Source organism: Planococcus citri, chromosome 3, assembly GCF_950023065.1.
Source record: "Planococcus citri chromosome 3, ihPlaCitr1.1, whole genome shotgun sequence".
Lineage (NCBI taxonomy): Eukaryota > Metazoa > Arthropoda > Insecta > Hemiptera > Pseudococcidae > Planococcus > Planococcus citri.
In genome coordinates, this window is record NC_088679.1 from 65,613,860 (window position 1) to 65,633,665 (window position 19,806).

Sequence of the window (19,806 nt, forward strand, 5' to 3'; positions counted from 1 at the left end):
TACAACTTTTTTTCAAGCTTTTTTCAGTTTTTTCTTCATCTCCAATAAAATTTTTAGGTAATTGTCAAAAACTGGTTGCTAAATGCGAACCAATAAACTGGTTTTTCCACGCCCTACAACTTTTGTTTCCAGCTTTTTCTCGATCTCCAATTTTTAGGCGATTGTCAAAAACTGCTTGCTAAATGCAAACCAATGAACCGGTTTCAAAATGTGATTAGACAAAATTGTGTAATTTTCTCTATCTGCAATTTTTGGGTATTTTTTGTCTACTGGTTGCAAATTAATGAACCGGTTTCAAAAAATTCATAAATCACGTTTATGTCGCCTTAGTGTGTAGAATACATTGCGCCAGTAAAAACACGTTTCAATTTTCTTGACCAAACCGGTTTTTCAATTTGTGGACACCCTGTGCATGGGCCAGAAATTTTCAACGCCGCTTCATTCATCTCGCTAGCTCTTTTTTTCCACTTGAAAATAAAAGCCACCGAGCACTACTTTTGTGTCATATTGTATGTATCTTTAAAGTTCATTTATTTTTAGAAAAAGTATGTGTATACATAATTACAATTAGTGCTAATCGATCCGTCGTATGCTGTATTAGCTTATGATCTCATCCAATCTAAGCAAAAACATTGAATTAGAAATGTTCAACTTTGCGCCTTAAAATGGTAAAGATACGCAACCCAAGTTACTTTTTAATTTTCTAACAGCGAATCTTCAAGTAGAGCTCATTATTATTTCCAATTCCAAGTAAAAAAAAAAAAATCAACAGAATAAAATTATTGATTACCCAAAAATCAGAATTATTATAATAATGATCATGCAAAAAATATATTTTTCACTCGATATAAAACTGATACAGTTTACACAAACACTTGTGGTTTGATTATCACGAACCAACACCTCAAAGACCATACGAAATTAATTACCTATCTACAACATATTAACATCAGATAGGTATCCAAAATTGAAATACATCATGCATCAAAATCAAATTCAACAATCGCAGACTTGGCAATAAACTCGGATAATGCCAAAGATGAAGTAGCCGAAGGTGACGGAGCATTTCTACAATGTAAAATCCTGCTTTCGATTCCCTTTGAGCCAACCTGTAGCACCATATCATCTACTAAAAGACCATTGTAGTCTAACGCTTGAGCTCTAACACCGGTAAAATTTCTAGAAAAAGAATAAAAATATTAAAAAAAAAATAATGAACACATTTTTGACAACTTGAGCTATGCAAGTGCTCCATTGTGAAATATCTTACTTGAACTCTAAATCATTCGTTTGCAAGCCAGGAATATACTTCTGTAATTCTTTCACACGTAAGGATATAAATTTAGATTTTATCATTTCTCGAACACCGAAATTGAAATATTCCCTCATTAGTTTTTGGAAACCGTGAAAGGCGATAATTTCTTTCAATTCTGCGGAATTAATTTGATCCCAACTGAAAGTAACAATATTAAAAGTTAGTTCATCCGGATTATGAAAACAATATAGTATGTAGTGAAAATTTACCTGTAACCTTCTCTGCTAAAAGCCAATACAGCATTTGGTCCTACGAGAATTCTGCCATCCATACGAGGAGTAAAATGAACTCCTAGAAAAGGAAACCTTGCATCTGGAACCTGAGCAAAACTTGGATTAAAAACCGGTCAAACTCAAGACTGAACTAACAAAGGAACCTCACGAGTGAGCAGTAACCGATTTGATCCCAAAAAATCCAAAAAATGCCATTGAGCAGCTACTTAACTTTGGGATTCGTTTTTCCTAGACCTAGGTCGAGTTTTGTAGGGGCGTTTTGAGAAAAAAATTTGGTCAAATCGGTTACTGCACGTAAGTACACTCTCCTGAGGTTCCATTGTTAAGCTTGGAATTCAGTTAAACATATTTACTGGGTAAATATTGCCTTTGACTAGGAACCGTTTATCTTCTTTCAATTCTAGATACTCTCCTCTGAAAGGAACAATTCTAGGATCCGGTAACCCATCAACTAATTCAGCCAATTTATCAGAGTACAGGCCACCGCAAAAGATAGCGAACTTTGATCGGACTATTTTCCCTCTCAACAACAACAGCAAAAAACTCATCAGTAATAAATCTCTGTCATATTCTACGACTTACATAATATATAATTTTGTAGCTCAGATAGGTACCTGGATTCGTCATGAAATTCAATCGGAGCTTGAGAGACGTCAACATCAGGCGAACCTTTTTCTGCTTCGTTCACTTTGGTAACTTTAAAATTACAGAATAACTTGCCTCCTTTTCTTTGAAAATCTTCCGCACAACGTCTAGTGAATTCTGCCCAATCTATGATACCGGTATTTGGAGAATAAATAGCTCTTAATCCCTGAAAATTTACGTTCAAAGTTTATTAACGCTATTGATGCGAAACCGATCTACTAATTTGACAGGTTTCTCGTGTTTTACTTGACAATACGGTTCGATATCTCTGATTTGCTTCTGTTCCACTAATTCGGCACCGGGTACTCGGTTTTTCAGAGCGTTGTCGTATAATCGCATTAAATTCCCAACTTCGAACGCGTTGGTGGCTACGATTAATTTACCACATTTTTTATAAGGTATTTTATGCAGATCACAGAATGCGAAAGTTTGGCGAGCCCCTTCGACGCAGAATTTAGCCTTCATCGAGCCAGGAGCGTAATATATTCCGGCGTGAATTACACCGCTATTATGGCCAGATTGGTGCATAGCGACATCTTTCTCCTTTTCTAGAATAGCTACTTTTAAATTCGGTTTTTCTATCAGCATAGCTCTGGCTGTAGTTACGCCGACGATGCCTCCTCCAACGACGATTAAATCGAACGATTCGTTATTACTGGAAAATGAAACGAGTATTTGAGATAGCAACCTTATTATTCGATATTGAGTTTGAATAATTACCTGAAATTTTGACCATTGGTGTTGATGGAAGAAGTGCTCATGAAAGCTTGAAGTTTTCTCGAACATGGAGTGCTCCATTGAGCATTATGTAGCAGTTTATTGGAATATTTCTCTCCCAACTTTGAGATCAAGGTGGAGCTAGAAGGATATAGAATTTTGATCACCATTTTGACAGTATTTTTTGATTTTTTTATAACATTTATGGGAGTTGACCGGCTACATTTCTTAAAAAAATCCAAAATTCAAAATAAATATTTGATAAGAAGCAAGTGTAACCACAGATAGGAGCAATGATTTTTCTCTCTTGAGATCTTTCTAGGTAATCAAATTGTAGATATTCGATTGAAAAATGAAAATACGTCTTGAATTAAGTATTTTGATTGATCACAATAAATTATAATAACTATTCCGCAGCAAGAAAGTTTCAGAGAGAGTTATAGAATAATTTCAGAGTGCATTTTCAATTCTCCTTTTTTCACGCTTCTTTCCCTGGCAACACTGAATTCGATCATCTTCTGTCTCATGTCTCGTGATAAGAATAATTTTTCGGTGTGAAAAATCACAATTTGAGTAAAATTTACGATTCTAATTAATTTATTAGTTTAATTAACTCAAGAAAAATGTTCCCCAGGACGCTCTCTTTGGTAATCAATTCATTTTATACCATAATACCAACTTTATTTGTCAAATCCTCACTTATAATTTTACGGTTTCCAGCTACGAGGTACAGCTCAGCGATCAAATTTCCAAATTTCCTGCAGAAACACCAAAAGTACCGCTTACTACGAGCCACCTTATCTGGAGTCATCGAAAGCAAAGTATCCAGTATACGAAGCACTAACCGTCCAGGTAAAAGGATACGATTACCCTCAGCTGGAAAATTTTCAAAAATATGCTCATACAATGGCAACTTACATGGATATTCCCGTAGAATACTGGTAAATATTCAATTCTCTCCTTATATTTGAAATCTTATTCGTTGAAATTGAAACGATAATTAATTTTTCATGTTCAGTTGGGCTCATCCGGCAAGACATCACGAAGTGCGAAGATTCAAGCATCATAGTTCTGCTATCGATGCTACTTATAAGATTTTAACGTGCGAAAGGAATTTAAAAGTAAGTACTCGGAAGATTATTCTATTCTAGTCGGAAATTCTTACTGATTTTTGCTCCATTTAACAGATTGTAAATGTCGATTCGTTGGTACTTCCTTTATACATCGAAGTTCTTCATACAGCTCTACCAGAAGGCTCAAAGTTGAGCGTATTTACATTCGATCCCGAGCATGAAAAAGATCGATATGTACCGGATCACGATCTGATATCGAAAATGAAAGAATTAGACGAACTTGGAGGTCCTCCGCGTGATGCTGTGCCAATTCCTAAATTCTAATTCGGTTTCGTATTGTAATAAAATTATTTGTATTCTGTTTGTAAATAAATAAAAAAAATTTATTTCAATGTAAAAAAGACGTGATACATTTGTAAAAAAGAAAAACCACACTGTACAAAATTGCAAAACTTATAAAAAATGTAACAATTAAAAATGGCACTCGTAGTGGCTCAACGATTTGTCAATAATACTGTAACGTATAAAAAAATCAGTAAAAATTTACAATTTGTAGCAAAATATTTACAAAATGCTTAATAGGTAATCTATGTAGATTAGGACGGATTCACTCACACAACTCCTAAATGTACAACTTTAATGGTTTTACTTTCGGAAATTTTATTATCTGGCGAATTCGACTGTTTTAATAATTCTTGAGCTATTTCACTCGGTATATTTCTGTGTAAATTGGAATTAGGCGAAATGTAAAAATTCTTCAAGATATTCTGCGTTTGGGTAACGCCATTTGAATTCGAATTCGTGTTACGATCATCTTGATCCTGGAATTTCAATAAGTTAGATTCGAATTGAACATGATGAATATTTAAATCTAAATAAATAGTCGGGAGGCCCGCATAAGGATCACATGCACCTCTGTCGATCCTCCGGGACAACTTTTTTCTCAAACGGAGAGTCCTAAGGAACATTTCTAGCCCTTGTCCTAAAAAAAAAGAGATTTTGCGTTCCAACTAGCCTAGCATGAAATTTTTTAAACCGTACAAAAGTAGATCGAAAGAGCAGGCAAAAATTCATCACCTGTCAAAATTTCAAGTGTTAAGTGCCTTCTTCGATTTTTGATAAATTTTCAAAAATCAAATTTTGGCCAAAATGCGAGAAAAGATCAAAATTTTACCAAATTGGCTTAGAAAGCTGAAATTTGGGATATAACCTATTTTCGACCTGCCAAATCGATTGGAAATTGTTTCAAACCGTTTTGAGCAGTTCTGGAGTCTCCAGCAGATGTTTGAAACTCGAAATTCTCACAAAATTTCATCAAATGGAGTTGGAAAGCCGAAATTAATTCTGAAAACTAATTTCAATACGCTGTGAAGTCGAATGCAGGCAAATTTCAAGTCGTTTTGGAGCCTCCAGCAATTTTTTGAAAATTACTGGAGCCTCCAGTACATTTTTGAAACTCGAAATTCCAACAAAATTTCATGAAATGGAGTTGGAAAGCCGAAATCAATTCTGAAAACTAATTTCAATACGCTGTGAAGTCAACTGCAGGTGAATTTTGAGTCGTTTTGAAGCCTCCAAAAATTTCTTGAAAATTACTGGAGCTTCCAGTAGATTTTTGAAACTCGAAATTCCAACAAAATTTCATCAAATGGAGTTACGAGTGTAAAGCTGAAATCAATTCTGAAAAAGTCGTTTTGGAGCCTCCTGCGATTTTTTGAAAATTACTGGAGCCTCCAGTAGATTTTTGAAATTTGAAATTCCAACAAAATTTCATCAAATGGAGTTATAAAGCCGAAATTAATTCTGCAAACTAATTTCAATACTCTATGAAGTCGACTGCAGGTGAATTTCAAGTCGTTTTGGAGCCTCCAGCAGATGTTTGAAATTCGAAATTCTCAGAAAATGCCATCAAATGGAATTGAAAAGCCAAAATTAATTCTGAAAAGTAATTTCAATACACTGTGAAGTCGAGTGTAGTTAAATTTTAAGTCGTTTTGGAGCCTCCAATTTTTTGAAAATTACTGGAGCCTCCAGTAGATTTTTGAAACTTGAAATTCCCACACCGTTTTATCAAAATGGAGTTATTAGCAAGCTGAAATTTACTTCACAAACTAATTTCAATACGAGATGAAGTCGACTGCATGGTGGTTTCAAGTGGTTTTGAAGCTTCCAGCTACTTTTTTGAAATTTCAATTCTCCTAAAAAGGCCATGAAACCTTTCAAGAAGTCACTAGAGGCTACAAAATTACTTGAACCCACCTGAAGTCGTCTTTAGAGGGTGTTAAAATTGTAGTGAATAGTTATGTTCAGCTTTCCATCTCCATTTTGATGAAATTTTAGGAAAATTTCCAGTTTCAAAAATTTACTGGCGGCTTCAAAACGACTTGAAATTTACCTGCAATCGACTTCACAGCGTATTGAAATTAGTTTTTAGAATCAATTTCGGCTTTCCAACTCCATTTGATGTTTTGTGAGAATTTCGAGTTTCAAAAATCTGCAGGAGGCTCCACCAGAACTGCTCAAAACGGTTTGAAACAGTTTCCAATCGATTTGGCAGGTGGAAAATAGGTTATATCTCAAATTTCAGCTTTCTAGGTCAATTTGGTAAAATTTTGATTTTTTCTCACATTTTGGCTAAAATTTGATTTTTGAAAATTCACCAAAAATCAAAAAAGGCACTTTAGCACTTGAAATTTTGGCAGGCGATGAATTTTTGCCTGCTCTTTCGATCTACCTTTGTACGGTTTAAAAAATTTCATGCTAGTCCTATGTTGGAACGCAAAATTTGCGATTTCGGCTGACCTGTCGATCAAAATGGCCGCCATTTTGTAAGTAATGCCACTTTTTTTGGAGGACAATGGCTAGAAATGTTCCTTAGGACTCCTCTCATTAAGAAAAAAGTTGTCCCGGAGGATCGATCAGCAGGGGGGTGCAAGTAATCCTTATAGTACAGTCATTTTAAGTTTTTTATTCGGACTAATTCCTACAAAAGGTTTTTTTGCGGGATACTGTAGTGGAAGGGGTCCTATTCAACATACTAAAAGTCCCACCCCGTACCCCGCGTGCGTCGCGTGCTAGAGCGTGAAAAGTGTCCCGCCGCGGCGTTTTTTGCGATTTTCTCGCGAGGAGTTGATTTTACGTCGAAAATAGTTTTATTTTTGTGTTCTACGTCAAATTTCCGATCTAGTGATATATCAACTGTCTTTCTACCCCCAAGGGGGGTGGAGCTAGAACTATTCAAAAAAGAGGGGTTTCCTGAAAAATACATAAAGGTTATAGGCGCCTAAGAGGGGTGAAATGGTCCCCGAAAGCGTTCGAGTTGATATTAGCATGGAAGATGGGTACCATTGAGAAACTTCCGCGTGAAAAATTTCAGATCCACATCCCCTCCCCTTTTTGAGGAACCCCCCTTTTCTGAAATTTCAATACCACTTTTCTCAGCCCCATTTTAACCGATTTTGAAAATTTTTCAGTATGTTATGTATATCCCTAGTAGGTATCCCCACAAAAATTTTCAACCCCCTCCCCTCATATTTACCCCTCAAAATAGCGTTTTTCAACTTATTCTATGCTTTTCAACAATAGTAAAACTTGAGAGGGCCAAGTGCTCTGGAGAGGTCTAGATGAGTGTAGCAAAAAATCTGATGTCATATTCGTGCTCAGCGGTATCGAATCATAAGAAAACGACACCCTGTTCATTAATATTTAGTTATTTTCCCCAAAATTCCCATTTTACCCCAACCCTCCCTCAGACACATTTTTACACCATTTTGAGGGGTAAATATGAGGGGAGGGGGTTGAAAATTTTTGTGGGGATACCTACTAGGGATATACATAACATACTGAAAAATTTTCAAAATCGGTTAAAATGGGGCTGAGAAAAGTGGTATTGAAATTTCAGAAAAGGGGGGTTCCTCAAAAAGGGGAGGGGATGTGGATCTGAAATTTTTCACGCGGAAGTTTCTCAATGGTACCCATCTTCCATGCTAATATCAACTCGAACGCTTTCGGGGACCATTTCACCCCTCTTAGGCGCCTATAACCTTTATGTATTTTTCAGGAAACCCCTCTTTTTTGAATAGTTCTAGCTCCACCCCCCTTGGGGGTAGAAAGACAGTTGATATATCACTAGATCGGAAATTTGACGTAGAACACAAAAATAAAACTATTTTCGACGTAAAATCAACTCCTCGCGAGAAAATCGCAAAAAACGCCGCGGCGGGACACTTTTTACGCTCTAGCACGCGACGCACGCGGGGTACGGGGTGGGACTTTTAGTATGTTGAATAGGACCCCTTCCACTACAGTATCCCGCAAAAAAACCTTTTGTAGGAATTAGTCCGAATAAATCCTCTCATTTCATCTAAAATGACTGAACTATTATGTGGGTCCACGGCTAAAATTTACATACTTCGGGTAACGTTATCTTCGTAATCACATCAGAAAACTTGACCTTCTGTTTACTCGATTGAACGTTCTCCATTGACTGATGAGAATTTCTACTAGTATTAGGAGCCATAAGAGGATTGTGATCAGTCGTGGAAGTCTGAACATTCAAAGGATTCGAGTTAGTTAATCGAGAAACCGAAGCGAACGAGGTACGAATCACAGGAGGTTTGACAATCGCATTTGAGCCAGGTACTGGTATCCGATGATTGGACTGATCGTCATTGATTTCGAGAAAACTACAATTATCACTTTCCGATGATGATCCGGAACAAGAACAGCAGTCTTCCGAATCTAAAACGAGTAAATGTTACATAATTCTGTGGGTTTCATCGACCGTAAAATTGTTTCAAAATTCTTACTCGAACAGCTAACGTTGGCAGCTGATTCTTCGACCAAAATCTGCTCAGCTTTTTGCCAAGCTGAGGCTGCCAGTGAAACACTATCTACTGATTTCGCGTAATAGTACAGATCCATGAATAAATCGTGTTCGTTTAAATAAACGGCAATGTTGAATGCGAGATCACTCATGTCGTACCTGTTGAAAAATTCGTCGGTTTTAATAAAAGTAAGGCAGGGTTATATGTTTTGGGTTCAGTTTAGAACCTTTGATTTTCCTCAAAGTTGGATTTGTGGGCCAAAAATAATTTTTTGGAACAAAATTTGAGCGCCTAAACCCAAATTTGACTTAGAATGAGACCCTGCTTCTATTCGTACAGACAACTTTTTCTTCCAAAGACCCGTTGAAATACTCACCTAAGTAAATAATGAAACAGTCTTCTCGAGATATTGCGCACAGGTTTGTAAAATTCTACTTCGGTCGAATGATTTATAGGCCGAACTGGAAAATAAAAGCTCCCCAGCGCCATTTGCAATTGAGCATATTTTTCGGACGGATTAGATAAAGATGAGACAAAAATGTAATTCGATAATTTCTTCAGCAATGATAAACACGTGCTTGGATTCGTATCCCAATCCATTGCCAGCAGTAAATTAATCGCTTTATCGACTTGATTAGCGTTCAAGTACTGAGTCATCTGTTGAAAAAAAAAACCACCACAAATTATATCATAAATCTAGGGGAAAAAACACATCCCAGGTAATTTAAATGCTTACCAAAACAACAGGTGTAACAGTAGAAGCACCTAGCACCCTTAACATAACCAGTGGACCACCGCTGAAAGTCATCAACAAAAAACTATCATCGGTACAAGCATCGCCATCTTTCCCTTTGGCATTCCATTCCATTTGGACCAACATCGGAGTATTCTGAGACTGAACCATTTGAGTAAAATACACGGATAAATCGATCACGTTGCTAGGAGTTACATCTTCGCTGATTGATTGCATTTTAACGCAGCTTAATGCGAAATCGAAACATTGCAGTCGACCTCGATCGCTGGCTACAGCCGCAAGATAACCATCCGCGTGCCATCTCACTATCGATGGTACGAAGGCTGTTCGAACGATATGAGTTAAAGCTCTGGTTTGATTATACAGTACGACTGATCCGTCAACGCAGCCTAGAAGTAAATTACTCCGATCTGGACTGAATTCAACGCAACATGCGTTACTTTGAAGAGAAATTGAAACGATGCCGACTCGCTGCAGTCGGGAGCATTTTATTATCTCGTAGGTGCTGCTTTCTACGCTTATGTTACCCTGTAAATTAATATAAAAAGTTAATATCACGATACGATGGGAATATGTATCATCGTGTTTTTTTTATAAAGCACAAACCTCTCGAGATATTCTTTGCTCAACGATAAACAAAATATTAGATTCTACCGAACTAAAAGCAACGCAAAGCAGATCAAATTCTGTACGATGATAACATAACACTTCCATTTTACAACTACAACACAAAAAGCGAACATCGAAATACGTAATTAAGCTTCGATAAGTACTATTTTACGATTCAGATCGAATGATACCAACCCTGAAACCGAATAAACGTGAACGTTAGCTCGATCAACGTCTTTAACCAAAGGGCTCCAAGGAAACACATCATTTTCCGAGTACTTCCACCAAACAGCGATCTACAAACGAACATCGAATTACATTTAACTAAACACTCATCTTTATTCTGAATACACGTCGAATTCGTATAAAATCAAATCATACCACATCTCCTGTCTTATTAGAACATAATTTTCTCGGCAATCTTCGGCCATTCGGTCCGGGTAAATTGACTGACGTGAACTTAGGCTCTAATTCGTTCAATTTCTTGAACAACTTCTTGAACTGAGGTTTCGAGTAATAAATTAAGGTCATTTGAGGATCGTTGTAACAGCATATAGAAAACACATTGGTCATAAAAACTGAAAACCACACAAACAAGTTGGGCATTACAACGATCATGAACACTCGAAGATTTCGAGACTGATTTTCAGAAACTTACTATCGGAAATATGTACAGAGAGTAATTTATCTTTGGAAAATTTATCGAAGCTCAAATTCACAATATCGCCGCTACATACGTCGATACTGACGTAAGCTACGACTCCCGAATTGAAAAATAAAACCACAGTGTCTTCGCGAAGCCATTTAATACGAACAATCCTTTGCGATTCTACGTGATCCTTGAATTAAAAAAACGAGAAAATATGTAATGAGGTTTAGTTCGAATTCTCGAGCAACTTCTCAAATGTTTCTGCTTACTTCTAGTTCCCTTAGATGTTGCTTTAACTTATACGGTCTTTTATTGGATACTGTCCATTGGTAGTTTCTGGACTGAGCGAAAGATTTCTTCTTTTCATACGACAACGATTTGGTGGTTTCTTTCTTGTCATGATATCTACAAAAAATTGAAATGAATTGAAGGTAAAGGATGCTTGAAGGAGTAGCAATTTGAGAGTCTGTAGACTTACCTGAATGCACCGAAATCATTATTGCTGACGTATATTTCATCGTTAAGAGTCCAGAAATGTATTTCAAATAATAAAGATAACATCACTCATGGGCATGTTACTCTCTTATCTTGTTCTTGAATAGAATCTTCAAAATTTCGATAGTGTTTTGCCAACGTTTCAAATGTTACTCATTTACCGAAAGATTAGCGTGTGAAAGGAGATGTACTTACGCTCGCATTAAAAGTTAGGTAATTGGTTCCATTATAAAAACATTGATTTTGAGAAAATTCGAAAGTAAAGCACTTTAATTTCCATTTTTAGGGAAAATTTGATTTGAGTTATCGATGTTGTTGTTAAAATTTTTTAATTATTCTTGTTGATGTTGACATTTTTGATCGTCCATGGTCCAATCGCGAGCTTCGATAGAGATTCTGTACATGTAACGCTACCTATCGAGATGAATAAGAAGCTTTGTTCTGCGTTTTTCAATTTTCAATTTTTTCTTGAACAAAACTGAAAGCTGAGGAAGGTTAGGATTTTTGAAAGCTAAAAGCTCTAGCCAAAAGCTTTATTTATTCAGCTTTCTTTCAGCTTTTTTACAAATTCATTTGATTTAGTTTCTGTTGAGTTCTTTTTTGATTTTCACATTTTACTTTTCTCAATTTCAGTTTTCTCTTGTTTTTTTTTCGTTGTGATAGCATTGATTTTTTACGTATACGTAAAAAATCAATGGTGATAGTGAGATTCTATTTTCGTTTCTAGTTTCTATTCACCTCATTGAAAAAAATTTGAAAAGCTGACAGCTGAGGAAGTTTAGGATTTTTGAAAGCTAAAAGTTCCAGTTTCCATCCCTGGAACAAAAATTGAACACTTTTGAACTTCGAAGTTACTTAGTTTACTCGAATCTTTTTATTTTAAATTTTAGAATCTGATTTTAAAATTTGAAACGAATTTATTTGTTTAAAATTTTAAATGGGAGATTTTCGATGTAAAAACTAAAAAGTTCAGTGGAAATATTTTATTTTTATTTTTTTTGAACGATGGTTGATTCGATGCCGATATGGTGTTCGTTTAGGGAAGGTTTTTGGTTTTTTGGTTAATGGTTTGCTTTTAAATTTTACTTTATATGTACTTTATTGTTTTATACTAAATACTAACGTGAAAAAGAGTTTCAAATTCAAATACCTACTCAAATAGTTCAAACTCAAACTTCAAATAATGTATTTAAAAATGATTACCTATACATATACTTGCTAATACCTACCTTTCCAAGACTCATAAATACATAATATATATGTACCTAGATGTATGTAGATATGGTACATAATGTATTACTCATTCATTAATATTCCTGTTGGCTCTTCTAGGTTTTCTTTACTTCATTTTTAAATTTTAAAAACAAGCGAAATATCTTAAAAGGACGTTTCTAATTTTATTTTTGTTCCTGCTTCAATCGTCGATCATTTTCTTCAATTCAAATTCAAATTCCACAAAAGCCAATCGATTACCTACGGTTCATCGTTTGATTTGATAAAATTGTTCCTAAATCCCCAAATTTCTCTTAATTTTGAATGATTGATGAAGTACAATTCAGCCCATTCGAAGGTATTTTCATTCAACTAAAAATTTTCTCAATGATATTTTCATTGCTGAAATGGAATTGAAAATGAAGTTGGACTATTTTGCACCTTTTTGGTAAAAGTTGGATTTTTTACAATTTCTGGTCAAAAAAATGAGTAAAATGGGTATTCTAGCAGAAGGACTGGCTTTTTGGAAATTTTTGGCATAACGAGACATTTGGACAATTTTTGAAAAACGTGAACCTTCTTGTAATTTTTGTGGAGGGGGGGAAGTAATTTTTTTAGCAATTTCACCAAATACAAAAAAAATTGATAAAATGCAAGACTTATCAAACCATTAAAATTAATTAGATAGGATTCTACACCTTTAGGTAGGTACTTATCTAAGCTCACCAATTAATCGATGTAGGTAGTTGATTAATTTGGAATAATGAATGCATTTCAGCACCCATAGAACACTCCGTTCACATTTTCCATTCTATCTTACGAATATTTGATACCATACTTGTGGTTTTATTGTTCCACGTACAATATGAAATTAACGGCGAGTGTATTAGAAGTTCCACCTGGTAAGCTGATATTCAATCTATATCGAATTATCCTAATGTTGGCTTTTATTATTAACGCATCAACACTATAGACGATATGTTCTTACATGATTAACATGATACTGGTGTTTCAGGGTCCTTAATTGTTATCAAGTGCGTAAAATCTTCAAAGAAAATAGATGTGAAATGGAGGAATGCAGAGACAAGTTTAGTGTCAGATGATGATAATGATGATGATAATAAATTTATCCACTCCGACGTTCATATTTGTCGACATTTAGCCGCGTTATTTCCTGAGTATCACCTGAACGGAGCATCTCTAATTCAACACGTGGAGGTACCTTCTGTCGGTTTCGTTTTAAACCACATATAATAATAATCGTATAGTGGCTTGACTTTTTGAACATTCTCCTCAATATGTTCATTAATCGCCGTCACGTGTTTGTTTCAATGTTTGATTGTTTGACGTAGGTTAATCATTGGATATATTTCGCGTCCAGGACTATGAATAATGATAAATGTTTCGTAAGAATATGAAATATTTGGATGAACAACTGCAAAAGTGCAAAAGACGGCATAGGTACTTGGTCGGAGCAGCTCTTACAATTGCTGATATCTTTTTATGGACAGTTTTTTTCGGTGAGTTGTTTCATCTTTTACGAATTATTCATTTTTTCAAGTATCGTTATCTGACACTGATTTCTTCGAAGGTAATCAATTTTTGAGTAAAGTTGGAAACGAAGAATTTGTCAATGTTCATCGCTGGTTCTCGTTTATCGATTCTCACGAATGTGTCAGAGAATGCTTAGATTCGTTACCAATGAAAATTAAAACAAACTTGAAGCAGCTTACGTTACGAGCAAAAGTGTATTTGGCAGTGTATACAATAAAAAAAAAGAAGGTAAATTTATCGAACTTCCTGACGCTGAAATGGTTAACGTTGTGATTGGTTTTTCTCTTGAAGCCAATGGGTAAGTTAGATACTTGTGTACGGATCTTACCCATTGATCGATTTACATTTTCATCGAATTGTGTTGATTCGTGTTTCAGATATTTACATATCGGTCACGCAAAAGCTGCTTTGCTTAGTCAGTATTATCAAGAGAAATTCGAAGGTAAATTAATTGTGAGATTTGAAGACACTAATCCTGCCAAGGAGGGAGTCAATTTTGAACAGGTTTGTTCTACGGCTTAAATTATCTGAGACAGAGCAATATTCGAAATAGTTAATGCTAATTATTTTCATCTTGATTAGGTTATCCTCGAAGATTTGCAGTTACTGCATATAAAACCTCACGTATTTACACATACGTCGGATTATTTCGATACAATGTTGGAATTTTGCGAAAAATTGCTGAACGAGGGTAAGGCATACATCGACGATAGTGATCCTGAAGTCATGAAACAAGAACGAAAACAAAGAGTCGAATCAAAAAATAGGAATAACAGTAAGTTCTTTTTTCTTTTTCCGATATCGAAATTTCATTTCCCTCCCACCCTCCTCCCATGCATTCATCACGAAAATGTTTTCAGCTGTCGAGAAAAATTTCTTAATGTGGTGCGAAATGCAGAAAGGTACCGAATATGGGCAGACTTGCTGTGTTCGTGCTAAAATCGATATGTCCTCGGCTAATGGCTGCTTAAGAGATCCGACCATCTACGGTATAAGAACGAGACTTATCCCAAAACTGGAAATAAATACAAGTTTGTTCTAATTTATTCTTCGTAATTTGTCTTCATAATCTGTGGTCCTGTTCATTCGACGATTGAATTTTGTTTTCAAGGGTTTATCCAACGTACGATTTCGCCTGCCCTATTGTCGATAGTATAGAAGGCGTGACGCATTGTTTAAGAACCACCGAATACCATGATCGAGACGACCAATTTTATTGGTTCATAGACGCTTTAAAACTACGCAAACCTAACATCTTGGAGTACAGTCGATTAAATATGACGAATACAGTTCTTTCGAAACGTAACTTGACCTGGTTTGTCGAAGAAGGATACGTCGATGGATGGTAAGCTCGATTGGAAAATTCCGTTGAATGTTGTATTATCATATATGGTTGATATACGCTATACAGCGTGCTTACCGGTTGCGAAACACCAATAATGTTATTTTTCGTACCAGATGGTCATTTAAAGAAGACCCCCATTACGGCTAGTATAATGGACAGAGGTAAATTATAAACTTTTTTAACTTCGTGCGACAAAATATTAGCCTAGTCAAAATACAATTTTATTTGACCCAAACATAATTGCGATCAAAGGTTCTTTTGGTGAATATTGTGTAAGCTGGTTAGTCCCGCATATGACAATTGACAATAGGAGTAATTGCACCCCCCCCCCCCCCCGATCCTCCGGGACAACTTTTTTCTTAAAGGGGACATCCTAAGGAACATTTTAAAGCAAAGTTGCCCAAAAAAAAGTTGGCCTTACTTACAAAATGGCGGCCATTTTGATTGACAGGTCAGACGAAATCGCAGATTTTGCGTTTCAAAATAGGACTTGCACGAAATTTTTCAAACTTTACAAAGGTAGATCGAAAGATCATGCAAAAATTTATCACCTGTCAAAATTTCAAGTGCTAAAGTGCGTTTTTCGATTTTTAGTGAATTTTTGAAAATCAAATTTTGGCAAAAATTAGGGAAAAAATCAAAATTTTACCAAATTGACCCAGAATGCTGAAATTTGGTATATACCCTATTTTCGACATGCCAAATCGATTGGAAACGGTTTCAACCCGTTTTGAGCAGTTCTGGAGCCTCCAGCAGATTTTTGAAATTCGAAATTCCCACAAAATTCCATCAAATTGGAGTTGTAAAGCTAAAATTTATTCTAAAAACAAATTTCAATACGCTATGAAGTACTGCAGGCGAATTTCAAGTCATTTTAGAGCCTCCGGTGACTTTTTTTAAAATTACTGGAACCTCTAGCAGATTTTTAAAACTCGAAATTCCCACAAAATATCATTAAAAATGGAGTTGGGAAACCGAAATTCATTCTGCAAACTAACTTCAATACGTTATGAAGTTGACTGCTGATTAATTTCAAGTCGTTTTGGAGCCTCCAGTGACTTTTTGAAAATTGCTGAAGCCTCCAGCAGATTTTTGAAACTTGAAATTTTTCCAAAATTTCATCAAACTGAGATGGAGAGTCGAAATTCATTCTGCAAACCAATTTCAATTCGCTACGAAGTACTGCAGGCAAATTTCAAGTCATTTTTGAGCCTCCAGCGACTATTTTGAAAATTACTGGAGCCTCCAGCAGATTTTTAAAACTCAAAATTTCCACAAAATATCATTAAATGGAGTTGGAAAGCCGAAATTCATTCTGCAAACTAATTTCAATACGCTACGAAGTTGACTGCTGGTGGATTTCAAGTCGTTTTGGAGCCTCCAGCGAATTTTTGAAAGTTTGTATGGCGTTTTTTTGGAAAATTGAAATTTCCTAAAAGTAGCTGAAAGCTTCAAAACCATTTGAAACCACCATGTAGTGTGCGAAGTAAATTTCAGCTTGCCAACTTCATTTGATACATTAATGTTGCAGGAATTTAAGGTTTCAAAAATCTACTGGAGGCTCCAGTAATTTTCAAAAAAGTCGCTGGAGGCTCTAAAATGACTTGAACCCACCTGAAGTCGTCTTCAGAGGGTGTTAAAATTGGCGTGTAAAGAGTAAATTTCAACTTTCCATCTCCATTTGATGAAATTTTGTGAAAATTCAAAGTTTCAAAAATCTGCTGGAGGCTTCAGCAATTTTCAAAAAGTCACTGGAGGCTCCAAAACGACTTGAAATTTATCAGCAGTCAACTTCATAGCGTATTGAAGTTAGTTTGCAGAATGAATTTCGGTTTTCCAACTCCATTTAATGATATTTTGTGGGAATTTCGAGTTTTAATAATCTGCTGGAGGCTCCAGTAATTTTCAAAAAAGTCACCGGAGGCTCTAAAATGACTTGAAATTCACCTGCAGTACTTCATAGCGTATTGAAATTAGTTTTAAGAATAAATTTCAGCTTTACAACTCCAATTTGATGGAATTTTGTGGGAATTTCGAATTTCAAAAATCTGCTGGAGGCTCCAGAACTGCTCAAAACGGGTTGAAACCGTTTCCAATCCATTTCGCATGTCGAAAATAGGGTATATACCAAATTTCAGCATTCTGGGTCAATTTGGTAAAATTTTGATTTTTTCCCTAATTTTTGCCAAAATTTGATTTTCAAAAATTCACCAAAAATCGAAAAACGTACTTTAGCACTTGAAATTTTGACAGATGATAAATTTTTGCATGATCTTTCGATCTACCTTTGTAAAGTTTGAAAAATTTCGTGCAAGTCCTATGTTGAAACGCAAAATCTGCGATTTCGGCTGACCTGTCAATCAAAATGGCCGCCATTTTGTAAGTAAGGCCAACTTTTTTTTGGGCAACTTTGCTTTAAAATGTTCCTTAGGATGTCCCCTTTAAGAAAAAAGTTGTCCCGGAGGATCATTGGTAGCGCGGCACATGTCTATTCACTATTGTCTGTTTGCAGCCCTGTAAGACTTGTCTGATTATCTTATTTTTCTGTTTAGAAAACTGGCTCCGTTTCTTGCTGGATGCCGATATTTGTCTCAAAAATGCGGAACAGTATGCAGATATGTTCTTGAACAGCAATACCAAAGTTGAAGAGATCTGTCATTTCGAGTATGAGTATTTTGAGTCATTGCGTTTGAACTGTGCTGGAGATGTCTTGAAAATACTAAGGAAACTTGGGAAAAAACCCAAATTAGAATTCTTAGACACAGCGAAAAAGGTATGATTAATTTAATCCATCACTGTAGGGATGTTTGAGCGCTTTCACCTTTCAGAGACTTGCAACTTCCACAATTTACAGCAATTCTGTAAAAGCATATTGCTGGTAAAAAGCTGTAACGCTGGAAATAATTTATACGACTTTCTACCGATGATTAAATAATTTAGTGATAAATTTTATCACTAAATTGTGAAGAAAATTTCCTAAAATAAGGCATTTTATCAATCATCCAAAAAAACGAAAACTTTATAAAGTAGGCGAATAAAATTACCTAATTACACCTTTAAAATTATCTTTCAAACAAGAAAAGAAATCAGCACTTTAAAAAATAAGTACAAGAAAACAATTATTAAAGAACTATCCAACTGCTTTTACAGCATTTACAGCACCTCTCCAGCTGCTGTAAAAAAGTAGGTAAGCAGAAATTTACAGTTTCTATAAAATCTGTAAAACTGCATTTTACAGAAAAACAGTCGAACAACATGCTGTAATTACAGAAAAACCGCTCGAACACATTTTTTTACATTTTTTGCAATTTCTGTAGAATTCTGTACGTTTCTGTAGAGCGCTCGAATACCCCCAATGTAATTTGTATTTTCATTTTTATGCCTGGAAGCTGATAGCTTGTGTTTTGTTTAGAACGTCGTGAAAAGCAGCATGTGTCAATTTTTCAAGGAGGTGAAAGAACGAGCAAAGAATTCGCTGTCAGCTTTGATGGATGATGTCATGAAAGAGGTTGAAGAAAGCCCTGAAGAATTGAAGTATTTTTAAGGATCTTCCTGTACAACGTTTCGTCATTAAAAGCGACCACATTGCCTCAGCTGTTATTTGACAGAACGGCACGTTGCGTGCATTCACTTTCGCTTTTGAACCCGAGCGTACGTACTACGTAGTACCTACCCACGCAATTTCAAATTGGAAGTGTTTCATGTCGGAGGCCGTGGGCCGTGGGTTCGAGTGAGATTCACGGCGAAGATTTTTTCATTTTTTTTTTGTCCAGGATTTCTTTGTAAACTGGAAATTAATGACTATTTATTAACAAACACCAAGATTGTTTTAAATACCTTTCAAAAATATAAATTCCTAGATGACATCAGCAATTGCATTATATCCCGCATGAGCGGATGCTCTAGAATTGAAAACGGTTTTTTGTTTTATTGTTTTCCAAACAACCACACTACCATAAATATACGTATAGTCCGGCATATGACAATAGGAGTAATTGCACCCCCCCCCCGCCGATCCTCCGGGACAGCTTTTTTCTTAAAGGGGACATCCTAAGGAACATTTTATAGCAAACTTGCCAAAAAAAAAGTTGGCCTTACTTACAAAATGGCGGCCATTTTGATTGACAGGTCAGCCGAAATCGCAGATTTTGCGTTTTAATATGTATAGGACTTGAACGAATTTTTTCAAACTTTACAAAGGTAGATCGAAAGATCATACAAAAATTTATCACCTGTCAAAATTTCAAGTGCTAAAGTGCGTTTCTCGATTTTTGGTGAATTTTTGAAAATCGAATTTAGGCCAAAAATGAGAGAAAAAATCAAAATTTTACCAAATTGACCAAGAAAGCTGAAATTTGGGATATACCCTATTTTCGACA

General features: G+C 35.6%; 4 protein-coding genes across 5 annotated transcripts; 2 read left to right on the plus strand and 2 right to left on the minus strand.

Annotated features, from left to right (window-relative positions):
• Nucleotides 1-812: 812 nt before the first annotated feature.
• Nucleotides 813-3,172, minus strand: L2HGDH (L-2-hydroxyglutarate dehydrogenase). Its single transcript, XM_065359516.1, has 7 exons — nt 2,914-3,172; nt 2,440-2,848; nt 2,163-2,359; nt 1,902-2,070; nt 1,525-1,634; nt 1,271-1,453; nt 813-1,179 (listed from the first exon to the last, which is right to left on the minus strand). Exons 1-7 carry the CDS (start codon nt 3,078-3,080, stop codon nt 978-980), a joined length of 1,437 nt encoding a protein of 478 aa, XP_065215588.1. The 5' UTR covers nt 3,081-3,172; the 3' UTR covers nt 813-977.
• Nucleotides 3,173-3,393: 221 nt separating this feature from the next.
• On the plus strand, nt 3,394-4,384 carry mRpL48 (mitochondrial ribosomal protein L48). Its single transcript, XM_065359520.1, has 4 exons — nt 3,394-3,557; nt 3,631-3,851; nt 3,929-4,031; nt 4,098-4,384. Exons 1-4 carry the CDS (start codon nt 3,534-3,536, stop codon nt 4,305-4,307), a joined length of 558 nt encoding a protein of 185 aa, XP_065215592.1. The 5' UTR covers nt 3,394-3,533; the 3' UTR covers nt 4,308-4,384.
• frtz (WD repeat-containing and planar cell polarity effector protein fritz) lies at nt 4,353-11,702 on the minus strand. Its single transcript, XM_065359512.1, has 11 exons — nt 11,300-11,702; nt 11,091-11,226; nt 10,831-11,011; nt 10,554-10,750; nt 10,368-10,468; nt 10,170-10,284; nt 9,546-10,091; nt 9,186-9,466; nt 8,792-8,967; nt 8,395-8,723; nt 4,353-4,804 (listed from the first exon to the last, which is right to left on the minus strand). Exons 1-11 carry the CDS (start codon nt 11,380-11,382, stop codon nt 4,595-4,597), a joined length of 2,355 nt encoding a protein of 784 aa, XP_065215584.1. The 5' UTR covers nt 11,383-11,702; the 3' UTR covers nt 4,353-4,594.
• Nucleotides 11,703-13,290: 1,588 nt separating this feature from the next.
• LOC135842140 (bifunctional glutamate/proline--tRNA ligase-like) lies at nt 13,291-19,347 on the plus strand. Of its 2 annotated transcripts, XM_065359518.1 has the most exons (11): nt 13,291-13,430; nt 13,544-13,746; nt 13,881-14,048; nt 14,120-14,380; nt 14,460-14,586; nt 14,665-14,857; nt 14,943-15,113; nt 15,194-15,427; nt 15,541-15,588; nt 17,980-18,200; nt 18,840-19,347. In XM_065359518.1, the coding sequence occupies exons 4-8, from the start codon at nt 14,340-14,342 to the stop codon at nt 15,238-15,240; spliced, it is 579 nt and encodes a 192-aa protein (XP_065215590.1). In that variant the 5' UTR covers nt 13,291-13,430; nt 13,544-13,746; nt 13,881-14,048; nt 14,120-14,339; the 3' UTR covers nt 15,241-15,427; nt 15,541-15,588; nt 17,980-18,200; nt 18,840-19,347. The 2 variants fall into 2 exon arrangements, with proteins under 2 accessions (XP_065215590.1, XP_065215591.1); XM_065359519.1 differs by lacking the exon at nt 15,541-15,588.
• The last annotated feature ends 459 nt before the right edge of the window (nt 19,348-19,806 follow it).